Raw genomic sequence first — 15,036 nt, 5'->3', positions numbered from 1 at the left:
CTTTTTGGATTTATGATAGCAGGCAAAGACACATATAACACGCACACCCCCTCAAACTCAATGCCTTTGTGGCTCCCTCCCTCTCCTTCTTTTGTCACAATGTAGCATGGAGGGTTGCTGCAAGGCACCCAAATGTGACTGCGTGCATGCCCCCCCAGTGTCTGTGCTGCGACACCTACCCCCCCCAACACCCTCACCTGCTCCCACATGTGCAAGTCTTAGAGTTTTGTTGTAATGTCTTATTATGTTGCTTGTGTCCTGAGGTGTTTTTTTGTTTTTTTTTCCTAATCCCACACTGCCCCCCCCCCACAGGAGCCCAGTTTGAGATTTGCTTTTTTTGCCTCTTCCTCCCTCTTGTTCTCCTTTTTTTCTCATCTAAGTAATCGGGGTGCTGCTCCTGAGAGATTGTGCAGACCCACAGTTCTCCCGCTCCTGTACTCCCCATGTTATGTGTCATTGTCCTCTTTTATGTTTCTTGGACGGGATGTAACTGAAATGAAATTTCTCCTCCAGGCGACTAGTAAAGGCATTCTGATTCCGATATATGTGTGTGTGTGTGTGTGTGTGTGTGTGTGTGTGTGTGTGTGTGTGTGTGTGTGTAGACAGCCTGCACCTGGGGTCTTGTCTGCTGTGGTAGATCCCGGCGTTTATCTCTATCTTGTGTTCAAGGCTTGCTCTTGTGTGGCCATGATCAGTGCCTCTGTCTGTCTTTCTGTCCAGCCTTTTCCAGCCACTGGTATGTTTTTGCTATGTCAGCCACTTCCTAGGGCTGTCGATGGTACATACCATGCAGGGGCTTGTCTGTCTATGCCAACCTTTCTGGCTCCTCCTTACTGGGCTTCTCCTGCCTGAGGCAATCACTCAGCAGGTCATCACTGGGGGCCATCTTCCTGATGTACTTCCAGAGGCTTGCTGTTTCCTCCTGGATAGTGGCTCTGACACTCACTAGTACGCGGCCTCCTGTCTTCCGCTTAGTGTATAGCCTCAGGACGCTGGACTTTGGGTGAAACCCTCCATGCATCCTAAGGAGCTTCCCTGTCTTGACATCAGTGGCTTCCATTTCTTCCAGTGGTCAGAATATTATACCTTCAGGGTATCTGATTACTGGCAGGGTGTAGATGTTTATTGCCTGGATCTTGTTCTTGCCATTCAGCTGACTCTTCAGGACCTGCCTCACCCTCTGAAGGTATTTGGCTGTGGCTGCTCTCCGTGTTGCCTCCTCATGATTGCCATTTGCCTGTGGGATCCCCGGGTATTTGTAGCTGTACTAAGCATCTGCTACGTTGCCTTCAGGTAGTTCAACCCCTTCAGTGGTGATCATCTTCCCTCTTCTGCACACCATCCCTCCATACTTATCCAGTCCGAACGACATCCCAATGTCATTGCTGTATATCCTGGTAAGGTGAGTGAGGGAGTCAATGTCACGCTCACTCTTGGCATACAGCTTGATGTCATCCATGTAGAGGAGTGGGCTGATTGTTGTCCCACTTCGGAATCGGTATTTAAAGCCATTCTTGGTGATGATCTGGCTAAGGGGGTTTAGGCTTATGCAGAGCAGCAGGGGGGACAGTGCATCTCCTTGGTACCACATTTGATGCTCTCACTTCTAAAATTGGCTGTGAGTTGGCTTCCAGGGTTGTCTTCCACAACCCCATCGAGTTCGTGAGTAAGGCTCTAAGTGTCCTGTCAATCTTATACAGGTCTAGGCACTCCAGTATCCATGTGTGTGGCATTGAGTCATAGGCCTTCTTGTAGTCAATCCAGGCAGGGCACAGGTTGGTACTTCTGGTCTTGCAGTCCTGGGTGACTGCCCTGTCAACCAGTAGTTGGTGTTTGGCTCCTCTGGTGTTGTTGCCAATTCCTTTCTGTGCTCTACTCATGTACTGATCCATGTGCCTGCTCATCTTAGCCGCTATGATGCCTGACAGGAGCTTCCATGTTGTACTCAGGCAGGTTATAGGCCGGTAGTTGGATGGTACCGGGCCCTTCTGTGGGTCCCTCATAATGAGGACTGTATGGCCTTGGGTCAGCAACTCTGAGTGGGTTCCCGATCTTAGCAGCTGATTCATCTGTGCTGCCAGTCGTTCATGGAGTGCGGTTAGCTTTTTGAGCCAGTAGGCATGGATCATGTCGGGCCCAGGTGCTGTCCAGCTCTTCATCTTAGACACTCTTTCTTGGATGTCTGCATTGGTAATTTCTACTGGTTCCTGTTCTGGGAGGCTACTGTGGCCTGCTTTCAATTTGAGCAACCACTGGCCATTGGTGTTATGCGATGCCTCCTTCTCCCAGATACTCTTCCAGTAGAGCTCAGTTTCAGACTTTGGTGAGTCTATCTGGATTTTCTTACTACCCTGCCATTGAGAGTAGACCTTAGCTGGATTGGTGGAGAACAGTCTATTTATTCTCCTGCTCTCGGCTTCTCTGCTGTATCTCTTAAGGTGGGTAGCCAGAGCTGTGAGCCTCTGCTTGGCAGTTTCCAGAGCTTCATCTATGGACAGCTTGTAGTATCTCCTTGGCACTTCCTTCCTGATCTTTACACCTTTCTGTAGCTCAGTTAGTGAGCTAACCTCCCTACTTGTTGCCGTGATCTTGCTCTCCAGTCTCTTCTTCCATGGAGCGTTCCCCTGCTCCTTCCAGCTACTGTTGTTCATCTTGTAGCCTAGCATGTGCAGGATGACTGCACAGGATGACTGTTGCCACTGCATACATCATACATCAGCTGATAATAATAATACATTTTATTTAAAACCGCCTTTCTAGAGAAAGAACAACTAGAGCTATACACAGAGACTGATTGGTCTCAGTGATGGTTTCGGTGGATATAGTCAAAAGTGCCATGTTCACGTCTTCCAGTAGAGATTCATCTGGTATTTTGTCTCTTAACCTAGTTGTGTTCCCCCAGGATTCTGTTATCTGTTCTCTCAGGCGCCTTGTGTTCAGGGTGTCTGTGCTTCTTGGTACCCAATCTTGTTATGCGGGGATGCAAGTGTCATCCCTGTGCTGACCTGTTGTCCTGCCCCCCCCCCCCCTTGCCATAGCATCTTTGTACCGTGGATGAGGCACATTGCACTTCATCAATCTCTAATTGCGACAGTAGGTTGTTCTCACAGATATTAGAGCACTGGGTCACAAGTTGCTTTGCAGTCTTCATGGATGTGGGGTTTCAAGGCATCCATAGGTCCCACATCCTCTACATATACCTTCTCTCACTGGGGTCGCTGTCATAGCATTCCATCAGTGTTTTGTTCTCTGTACTGCTCCATGTATGTCGTGTTCCAGTAGCCAACTTCTCGTTAGGGTGTCCTTGGACCGGGCGACGACCCTTTGCATGTAACTGCAGCGAGATTCGAACCCCGCCCTCCCGTGTGGTTTAGTCAGTAGCCTAAACCACTGAGCTATCCAGTCAGTCCAGTGTACAGGTGCTGGTCATAAAATTAGAATATCATGGAAAAGTTGATTTTTTTCAGTAATTCCATTCAAAAAGTGAAACTTGTATTAAGGTATACATTCATTTCACACAGACCAACATATTTCAAGTATTTACTTCTTTTAATATTGATGATTATACCTGACAACTAATGAAAACCCCCAATTGAGTATCCCAGAAAATTAGAATATTGTGGAAAAGGTCATTATTGAAGCTATCTGGTGCCACACCCTAATCAGCTAATTAACTCAAAACACCTGCAAAGGCCTTTAAATGGTCTCTCAGTCTAGTTCTGTAAGCTACACAATCATGGGGAAGACTGCTGACCTGACAGTTGTCCAAAAGACGATCATTGACACCTTGCACAAGGAGGGCAAGTCCTAAAAGGTCATTGCTAAAAAGGCTGGATGTTCACAGAGCTCTGTGTCCAAGCACATTAGTAGAAAGGCAAAGGGAAGGAAAAGATGTGGTAGAAAAAAGTGTACAAGCAATAGGGATAACTGCACCCTGGAGAGGATAGTGAGACAAAACCCATTCAAAACTGTGGGGGAGATTCACAAAGAGTGGACTGCAGCTGGAGTCAAACCCTGCAGTTTCATCCTATACAGTCTGGATGGTGTGTAATAGTTTCTATGTAATATGTTATATTGTGTGAGTTTACCCCTTGCCTCTCTCACATGTTTACCACAGTCAGCCACGATTATTGTCCATCTATCACTTTCAATCTCTCCACCAAGGTCCCTCTGCCAGATCGTCTTTAAGTGGTTAGAGTCATTGCTGAGAGAAGAATTAGCAATTTTGTAAAATTGTGAGGCTTTTCTTTTTAGCAGAGGGAGTTTCATATAATCTATCACCGAATTATCAGTAATATTACATGATTTTGAGGTAATACAACTCCTTATTTGCAAAAATTTCCAAAAATTATCTTTTCCCACCAGATTAAATTTCTGTAACAGCTTATCATATGACAAAAACATCCTGTCTTCGAATAGATCGTTAATGGTATTTAAACCATTGAAGTGCCACTGTTTCCAATATACCGGTTTCTTCCCAATACAGATATCAGGGTTGTACCACAATGATGAATACCTTTGTAGAGTGTGTGTAAGTTTAAACATTTTATGCACTCTGAACCAGACATCCTTTGAATGTAAAAGTACAGGATTTGTAATGTTAGACCTTTTTGTGATAATACTTCCAAGGGTCGGAAAGGCAGACATATCTCCTTTTCTACCTCCCTCCAAACTGCTTCATTCTCTGCAGTTTGCCAGTATCTTGCTATTTTGGTCATCTCAAAAGCTAAATAATACAACCTAAAATCTGGGAGGCCCAACCCTCCCTCCTCTTTATGTGCACATAACTTTCTCAGTTTAATTCGTGGTCTTTTCCCACCCCATAAAAAATGTTTTATTGCATCATCCAATTGTCTGAAAATGGTGGATGGTATCTTAATTGGTAGCATCATTGCCACATAACTAAACTGCGGGGCAACTATCATTTTTATAACATTAATTTTTCCCCACAATGTTAATTTTAGTTTTCCCCACTTATCAAGGTTTGTTTTTATCTTTTGAAGTAAGGGGTTAAAGTTAAGTGCCGTTATCTCCTCGGAAGGATAAATGCCAAGATACTTCATTCCTTCTCGTACCCACCTAAAATTAAACTTCTCCACCATAGATGAAATACATGACCTAGAGAGAGGCATTGCCTCAGATTTGCTCCAGTTGATGGAGTAACCCGAAAATTTTGAAAAGGATTTTATAGTGTTCATCAAATGCGGCAGAGAGCTTAAAGGCTCGGATACTACTGCTAAGATGTCATCAGCGTATAATAATAATTTGTGTTCATTGTCTCCTCCTCGTACTCCTCTTATTCCAGGATGTGCTCTAACAGACACTGCCAGAACCTCCAAAAAGATGATGAACAACAATGGGCTCAGTGAGCATCCCTGTCGAGTTCCTTGGGTCAGATTAAAGAAGGGGGAGATTATTCCATTCGTCATCACTGCTGCCTTGGGTTCTTTATACAACAGTTTTATCCATTTAATAAAGTTAGAGTTGAAGCCAAAATGAGATAAGGTGGAGAACAGAAATTGCCACTCCACCCTATCAAAGGCCTTCTCTGCGTCCAAGGAAATAGCAGTTATAGGAACATTTTGGGATTGGCTCAGCCACATTAGGTGTAACAGAAGTCTAACATTATCGGTTGAAGTTCTATTTTTCATGAAGCCGACCTGATTAGGGTGAATGATACTAGGTAAAACTAGTTGTAAACGTGTTGCTAAAATTTTTGTAAGAATCTTACAATCAAGATTGAGGAGACTTATAGGTCTAAAATTGGAGGGATCTGTTGCATCTTAACCTGTTTTGGCAATTAATGAGATTACCGCTTCATTAAAAGTTGGAGCTACATGACCCTTATCAAACATCTCCTGATACACCCTCTGTAGTACTGGGGCAACAATATCTATAAAGGTTTTGTAATATTCCACTGGGAGTCCGTCATAACCCGGTGATGTCCCATTTTTCATTGAAGAAATTGCCTTCCTTAGCCTCAGTTATGGATAATTCCAATCCAGCTGCCTCCTGAGGTGAGAGCTTGGGCATGTCTATGTTAAGGAGAAACTGTTCTATATCCTCTCGTGAGGCATTAGGAGATATGGAGGATGTGTATAACTTCTCATAATATTGTTGGAATATTCCATTTATGTCTTTAGCAGCAAAGAACTGTTTCCCCCCCTGTTTTATAACTGGTATAGTGTTAGCAGAGATTTTTTCCTTTAACTGTCTAGCTAATAATTTACCCATTTTTTCCCCACCCTCATAAAAGTTTGTTTTCAGTCTATAGAGTGCATATTCTGCTTTTTATTATAATTTTCATGTAAAGAGTATTTAAGCTTACAGAGTTCTTGAAATTTTCCATCCGAGAAGTGTTTCGACAAATCTGATTCCTTATCTTTTATCTCTTTTTCTAAGTCTTTGATCCTGGTAAGATTCTCTCTTTTATCTTAAGCAGATTTTGCTATGAATTTTCCTCTTATATATGCCTTTGAGGCTTCCCACACAACAGTTATTTCTTCAGTGCTACCAATGTTAATTTCTAAAAAGGTTTTTAAGTCCTCTTCTATTGTCTTTCTGAAAATTGACTCCATTAGTAATCCAGTGTTTAGTCTCCATCTACCTCTCCTTTCAGTTTTTAGATTGGCCTTAATAAACAGTTCTGGTGCATGATCTGTGAGGGAAATTGTCATTATGTTACAGTCAGCCACATTGTCTGTCAGAGACGTACTTATCAAAAAAAGATCTATTCTGGAGTAAGTTTTATGGCAGTGGGAGAAGAAAGTAAAATCCTGCACATTTGGGTTTGTCAGCCTCCATATATCTGTTAGTCCCAGATCTCTATTCAACATATGCAAGGCTTCTCTCTCCTTAGTCATGAGAGGAGGTCTGAATGAGCTCCTATCCAAAACTGGATCCATAATTTCGTTAAAATCCCCAGCTAAAACAATTTCACCCTCAGTGTCTCCTAATATTTTATTTACCTCGTGGAAAAAATTGGCATCTCCCTTATTAGGTGCATATATGTTGCATAATACAAGCGGCACTCCTTCGATCACCGCTTCAATGCAGATAATCCTACCCTCTGCATCTTTAGTTTGTTTTAGCAAAATGAAACTTAGATTCTTGTGAACCAAAATCAGAACACCATTACGCTTGTTTGAAAATGAGCTATGAAATAAGTGTCCCACCCATTCCACTTTAAATTTCTCTGCCTCCAAACCTTGCATATGAGTTTCCTGCAACATAGCAATGTCCACCTGGTTATTTTTCAAAAAATGATATTATCTTCCTCCTTTTAATAGGGCTGCTTCATCCGTTTATGTTCCATGAAATAAACTTAACTGGTCCCTTTCTAAGTTGCAAATAGATGATAATAATAAAAATAATAATATCAATAGGATATAAAAAGAAGTAGGAGGAAGATAAAATGCTTTAAATGTCTGTCTGCAACCATTTGTAATTGAGAATGTTATCATTTTCTGGTTCCTTACAATAATCACTTGTTACCCTGTACCTGCCTGCTTTTGAACACATATAACAAAATCACAATATAACAATGCACACTGAACTTGCACATAAAGATGAAACAAAGGTCTCCGGCTGCTGTAACGCAGCCAGTGTCCCGAGTGCTGGACACTCCTCGGTGTTGAAAAAAGAAAAAAGAAAATTAAAAAGAAAAGAAACAAAAAAAGGATAACCTGCATAAGGTCCGTGGGATTAACGCCGCTCCCATGGCGCTCGTCCCGCGTCAAGAGAAGCCTCTCCTTGGCCTGCACAGTGGTCCATTCAGTTCAGTACAAAACGCATAATCTTACATTTGGTGTAGACAGTAGCTCACCTCACTGCCTACATTTCAATCCGCAGTTCCTCCTGGTCCTTGCTCATTGATGACTTTCTCCACGGCTTCAACAGTGTTGCAACTCACGTTTTTTCCTCTCCATCTGAAGTGAAGCGTTGCGGGGAAAGCCAATGTGTACCTGATGTCAAGTTCGTGTAATTTGCGCTTCACCGGCGTGAACGCTTTCCTCTTCTGCGCTAACTCTCTCGACATGTCCGGAAACACAGATAGACGACATTTTTCCCAGACAAATCCTCGCTTTTCCTTAGTTGCATTGATCACCTTATCCCTTGCGGATTGCCTCAGAAAACGGATCAGCACCGGATCATGTTTATACTTTTCAATTGGACAACATTTTTAGAAATCCTTTTTTTGTATCAGTCTTAAGTGATATTCTAGTTTTCTGAGATACTGAAATTTGGATTTTCATTAGTTGTTAGTTTAAAATCATCAAAATTTAAGAACTCAACATTTGAAATATATCAGTCTGTGTGTAATGAATGAATATAATATACAAGTTTCACTTTTTGAATGGAATTACTGAAATAAATCAACTTTTCCATGATATTCTAATTTTATGACCAGCACCTGTATATGTACATGCACATGTGTGTACACACTGAACAAAAATAACGCAACACTTTTGTTTTTGCTCCCATTTTTCATGAGCTGAACTCAAAGATCTAAAACATTTTCTGTATACACAAAAGATCTATTTCTCTCAAATGTTGTTCACAAATCTGTCTAAAACTGTACTAGTGGGCACTCCTCCTTTGCCGAGATAATCCATCCCACCTCACAGGTTTGGCATATCAAGATGCTGATTAGACAGCATGATTATTGCACAGGTGTGCCTTAGACTGGCCACAATAAAAGGTCACTCTAAAATGTTCAGTTTTATCACACAGCACAATGCCACAGATGTCGCAAGTTTTGAGGGAGTGTGCAGTTGGCATGCTGACTGCAGGAATGTCCACCAGAGCTATTGCCCGTGAATTGAATGTTCATTTCTCTACCATAAGCCGTCTCCAAAGGCGTTTCTGACAATTTGGCAGTACATCCAACTGGCCTCACAACGGCAGACCACGTGTAACCACACCAGCCCAGGACCTCCACATCCAGTATGTTCACCTCCAAGATCGTCTGAGATCAGCCACCCGGACAGCTGCTGCAACAATCAGTTTGCATAACCAAAGAATTTCTGCACAAACTGTCAAAAACTGTATCAGGGAAGCTCATCTGCATGCTCGTCATCGTCATCGGGGTCTCGATCTAACAGCAGTTTGTTGTCGAGAGGTGTTCTCTTCATGGATGAATCCCGGTTTTCACTGTTCAGGGCAAATGGCAGACAATGTGTGTGGCATTGTGTGGGTGAGCGGTTTGCTGATGTCAATGTTCTGGCCCATGGTACCTGTTGGGTTATGGTATGGGCAGGTGTATGTCATGGACAACGAACACAGGTGCATTTTATTGAAATATCGTGATGAGATCCTGAGACCCATTGTTGTGCCATTCATCCACGACCATCACCTCATGTTGCAGCATGATAATGCACGGCCCCCTGTTGCGCAGATCTGTACAGAATTCCTGGAAGCTGAAAACATCCCAGTTCTTGCATGGCCAGCATACTCACCGGACATGTCACCTATTGAGCATGTTTGGGATGCTCTGGATCCAACAGCGTTTTCCAGTTTCTGCCAATATCCAGCAACTTCACACAGCCATTGAAGAGGAGTGGACCAACATTCCACAGGCCACAATCATCTCTATGCAAAGGAGATGTGTTGCACTGCATGCGGCAAATGGTGGTCACACCAGATACTGACTGGTTTTCTGACCCCCCCAGACCCCCCCAATAAAGCAAAACTGCACATTTCATAGTGGCCTTTTATTATGGCCAGCCTAAGGCACATCTGTGCAATATTCATGCTGTCTAATCAGCATCTTCATATGCCACACCTGTGAGGTGGGATGGATTATCTTGGCAAAGAAGTGCTCACTACAACAGATTTAGTCAGATTTGTGAACAATATTTGAGGGAAATGGATCTTTTGTGTGTATAGAAAATGTTTTAGATCTTTGAGTTCAGCTCATGAAAAATGGGACCAGAAACAAAAGTGTTGCCTTTATATTTTTGTTCAGTGTATATACACGCAGTACAGCTACATGGTTTGCAAATGTTTCATGTGTTTTATGTGTTGTTTGCCAACATAACACTACATGGACAAAATATCTGTTTATTGTATCACTTTATAATAGGTGTGACATGGTTTGCATTGTTAACAACATGTTTACAATATCCAATACAATATATCAGTGCTATAATTACTTGATAATAAGTACAAATCAAAATATGCTACCTTGAATGAAGAATTAATACAAGTTTAATGTCATTCTGCAATGTTTATTGTAATTTTTTTTATATTGTCAGTCCATTTGAAGGGACAGTATAAATACAAACTTACACTTCACTCCCAGTCTCTCCAAGAGGAACCCACCTCTACATCCTCACAACTGGCTGAGCTGATGATGGTAGCGCAGGTCAACCTGACCAGTGAGGTACCTCGTGACCTGCCCCCGGATGCCCTTCTTAGCCACGGTACCTTCCTCATCAACCTGGAGGGTGAGAAACATTAACACAAATCTAGTGATATAATGATATGATATAATGATGCAAATATTAACCAACCAAGATTGAGTAAATGCCAAGCTCTGATAACATGGATCATGAGGGGGCTGTGGCTGAGAAGTAAACAGCTCGGATGCCTTTGTCGTCATGTTCGATGAAAGTTTGAACAAAACAACAAAGTCAAAACAGGTGGACCTGCATGTGAGGTATTGGAGCGGTGACCAAGTCACATCAAGATACTTCGGGTCGCAGTTTATGGGTCATGCGAAGGCGGTGGACCTGCTTAAGCATTTCAAAGTCAGTTGCCCATTTCTCCAATTAAAACGTATTAGATGCAATAATGTATTTCTGTACGGTTTGCCTTTTCAATTAATGTAAATTTAACTTAGGAGCTAGCCATGTTTACTTGCCTTTGAATACGGAGGGGGCTTCGCAGGTGCACTCGCCCTAGCTGTAGTCAGCTAGCTGTGCTGTGAAGGGCTGCATGGATAGCTCTATACCGGAGCTATATTAGATAGAAATCATACACCACCACCCTCGGATACACAACACGCCTTGACTCGTTTATTGGAACGAGTGTGGGGGTAACGCTGATTTGATTTGAATAACATGGCATGGTGATGCGTAGTGGCTACGCGTGGGCCCTGTTTTTAATATGTCCATGTAGGACTTGTCCTTAATAATAAAGACATTTTAATTTGGAGTGCCTTAGTCAGAGAATTTTTTTCTCATTTTTGACTCTGGATGTACAATACCTTGGACTAAAGAGCACCCAAACCCAAGAAGCCTACAAACTATCGGATTAAGAGCACGCCACAATCTAGAAACTAATCGTAAATAGTAATTGAGGTTAAATTTGATGTTCAGTGATTTATTTATTGAATATGGTTCAATATTATTTAAATAATGGGTGTGACAAAGGTATTAAATTTCACTTGAAATGGCATTAAAAAAGGTCTTAAAGTCTTAAATTTAGGTTTAACAATCCTGGGGGGACCCTGCATAAATAGCACAAAAATGTTACTATTTTTGACTGTTGAAAATGCCAACCGTATTTAAGCAGGTCTGTATAATAATTCCTACTTTTATCCATAGCCATATTTTTCACACACAGATATTCCTACTGTTTCAAAGCTTCTTGTGTAATTATATTGTATATATTTCACCTTGCAGAATACCACTTTATGCTACTGCTATAACAAAATTACGCTGCAGGTGGCACAATCAAATTTCATATGAAATACTGAACTCATTGTTCTGATGATGTTGCTTCTAATTAACACCTCCTCCTCTTTCACATGAACACACTAACTGATTAACCCAGAGTTGAACTGAGCCAGCTGCTGACACCACAGACATGTAGTAGTTCTGTTTACACTGCTTTCTGGAGTTCCACACATGCCTAGACCTAATCCATAGTTTGTTGTAATGAAGTGGCACACAACAAACTAGAAATGTCCGCAGAGCCTTCATGTACACATTCTTCTGATGAAATTTATGTAATGTCGGCCCCAGTACATTTGCAGATTTGGAAAATGTAATCCATGCTTTAGTCTTAGTAAAACCAGGGATCACAATTTGCTTTAAGATAAAGACCCTGGTACTTTTCCTGCTTGGGCAAATCAATATATCTACACTGAAAATGGTCTGTACCACTGAGGAAAAAACATGAATAAGAAATGACTTCAGATTTGCTCAGTATGTGTTTATCTGTCCTGTCAGGCGGTGTTATTCGTGAGGAGAGTGCCTACAGTATAGCAGTGGTGCCCACTTCTGCTGCACAGTGTCCACGGTGCCGCCGCTTCACTGCCAAGTCGGCAGACTGCCTGTGCCTGCGCTGCCAGACAGTTGTTTCACAGGCTCACTGACAGGCCAGATATTGCATCACTGTGATGACCATCACTTTGCCCATTTTGTTCCCCTACTTTGCTTGAAATTGCTCTAGAGTTGCCTCGGAATTCACTTTTGTTATGCATTTGCACTTCGCTAGAACAGCAGGTGTGAACTCTGGAGCCAATATGTCCAAGGCAGCCTCAGTCACATGAATGTGCTAGTTATAAAGTTGATCTTGTTCCACCAAGCAACCTGACACAGCATGAGCAAGACTGTTCACTATATATATAGTTGAAAATTTGAAGATATTGACTTGATTTTCAGTGTAGAGGGGATGCCATTTTGAGCTTACGTGTTTTTTTTCAATGTGTACATACTGGAAAAGGAATTCATCACCATGACGGTCACTGACGAGTAGAGAATTTATGTATGATAAACGACTACTTTAAATTTAGTTTATCTGTGAACGTGTTATGAACATCAGCAGAAGGGTGGGGTTTTTGCAAATGAAGACCTCTTCTATTCATAACATAGCTAAACAAGAGGTCCAAAATAAATGTGTTAGTGTTTAAATATAAACCAATGTGTTGAAAAGAATAAATCTTATATTTTACAAGCAAATGTATGGCTTCAAGAGCATGGATATATGAATAAAAATCTTATTTATTCCTTAAACCATTCAGATGACCTGTTCATTATCAGCACCTGATTTTTCATTTATTTAATGATTAATGTTGTTTCATAAGCAATAACTTATAGGCTGTGTTGGTTCGAGGTTCAATATGTGCAATAGGGTCATTTCAATCACTTTTCAATTAACAGTCCAGCCTCTGACTTGGAACAATTTTTTAAATTTTGGCCCACTGTGTATTTGAGTTTGACACCCCTGGTCTAAGGTAATGTGCTCTTCGAGAAGATATTTGATGTTTTCAATAATAGGCAAAGAGGGCGTGAATGCTCTCTCTATCTCATATTTTAACTACACTTACTAAAATTAACTGGCAGGTAAATGTGGACCACACTAAGATTGTGTGCTTGTATATTGTAGAGACCTCAGGAAGCTCATCTGCTCATCCAATGCAGCTAGAGGTATGATGAAGTAAGCTGAGCAGTAGATCAGTCTGGCAGATGTGCGTCAAAGTACCTATCGCTGGGTCCAGATGACTGAGGCCAGTTTCATACAGACATGGTAAAATGTCCAGGAAACTGTACCTTTGAGCGTGTGTTGTCATCACGTCTGCCTGGAGGCTCACAAGTTGTCAAAGGGGTGATCCTCTCTGAAGCCACAGAGAAACACAATACTCTTCAAATGTTGGCCACACACACCAAATATTTCATTTTAAACTTCTTACAATGAGAGAAAGTGAGTGAAACAAATGCTGATGATGACTTCTTGCTCAAACACTTTTGTTTCTACCTGTTGCACATTAAATATAAAAGCATTAGATTAGATTAGATTAGATTAGATTAGATTAGATTAGATTAGATTAGATTAGATTAGATCATTTATACCTGGAGGTAGATTTGGTGTACAGATAAATAAGATAGCTTTCTCCACATGTGACAGACAAGACATGTACTGTAAGACAGATGTGAGACATAGTGCACATACACATAATAGTACACATAATAAAATAATAAAATAAATGGTACACATAAAAAACAAAATCACAACAGCAGTGAAAGGGAAAGTGCAAGTAATGCATCCTATTGAATGACAGGGATTAGAAGAGACAGGAGCAGCTGTCATTATTTAATTTTGTTTATCTCCCTAATGGCAGAAGGGACAAGGCTTTCTTTATACTGCTTTGTTTTACATGCATGCAGTTTGAATCTGCAGCCAGAAGGGAGGAGCTGGAATTCCTCATGTAGTGGGTGGTAGCCATCTTGCAGAATGGAACCAGCTATCCTCTGTAACTGCCTGGTATAGAGGGTCTCAGGGTTAAGCTGTGACTCTCTTATCAGCATACTGGACCACCTAATTATTTGACTGAGGGACTTCTTGTTTTTAAGAGACAGATTGCTAAACCAGCACACCAGGCAAAAAGATAAAACAGATTCAATAAAAGCACGCTAAAAGAGAGTCATTCGATTGATGTGAAGATAGGACAGTACAGATGCTGATTAGCTTTTTTAAACACAGCTTCACAGTTTGCCTCAAATGTGAGCTTGTTATCAATGATTGTACCAAAGAATATAGTAGGTATATAGTATTATAACTGATCTGCAAAATGTATTTCAGTGCTAGATCTGTCTTTCACTCTGGATTTCTCTTGATTTCTTTAATCAAAGAGACATACATCATGTTGTGATGATTACATAAAATTGAAATTCAAGTCATTTCTACTTTCTGAATGCTGTCCGGTCAGTTTAACAGGAATAGTTTTGATGTGTAAACTGGGGATTTGTGTAATTTCTCCACCAGAGGGACTAAAGATTTGCTTCCGGACACACATACATATGTGCATTTCGGTGGCATGGTGGAACAGGTGGTAACACTGTCACCTCACAGCTATAAGGGTCGATTCTCACTGTGGGCGCCAGGGGGCGTGTCCTCCACCATGCCTTCGGTGCCTGCTGCTTGGGTTGCCTTTGTGCCTCCGTGTGGAGTTTGCATGTTCTCCCCGTGTCCACCTGGGGTATCCTCCATAAAACATACCCCCACTAAAAACATGCAAGATCACCACCTGACCAATGGTGATGAAGAGAGTTGGGTCCTCAGGCACCGCTGTCGGCTGGCAGCCCACTG

General features: G+C 41.7%; 1 protein-coding gene across 2 annotated transcripts in view; it reads left to right on the top strand.

The window, feature by feature from the left end:
- iars2 (isoleucyl-tRNA synthetase 2, mitochondrial) overlaps positions 1–12,962 on the top strand; it is a 36,504-nt gene extending 23,542 nt beyond the window's left edge. For both annotated transcript variants that reach the window (XM_070978609.1, XM_070978608.1), the window contains 2 exons: positions 10,304–10,448; positions 12,177–12,962. In XM_070978609.1, the coding sequence (XP_070834710.1) occupies positions 10,304–10,448; positions 12,177–12,322 (291 nt within the window). In that variant the 3' untranslated portion in view covers positions 12,323–12,962. The remainder of the gene's footprint in view (positions 1–10,303; positions 10,449–12,176) is intronic.
- Positions 12,963–15,036: the final 2,074 nt, after the last annotated feature.

This window comes from Chaetodon trifascialis, chromosome 14 (genome assembly GCF_039877785.1).
Source record: "Chaetodon trifascialis isolate fChaTrf1 chromosome 14, fChaTrf1.hap1, whole genome shotgun sequence".
NCBI classification, from domain to species: domain Eukaryota; kingdom Metazoa; phylum Chordata; class Actinopteri; order Chaetodontiformes; family Chaetodontidae; genus Chaetodon; species Chaetodon trifascialis.
This window is presented reverse-complemented; position numbering and strand designations above follow the sequence as displayed.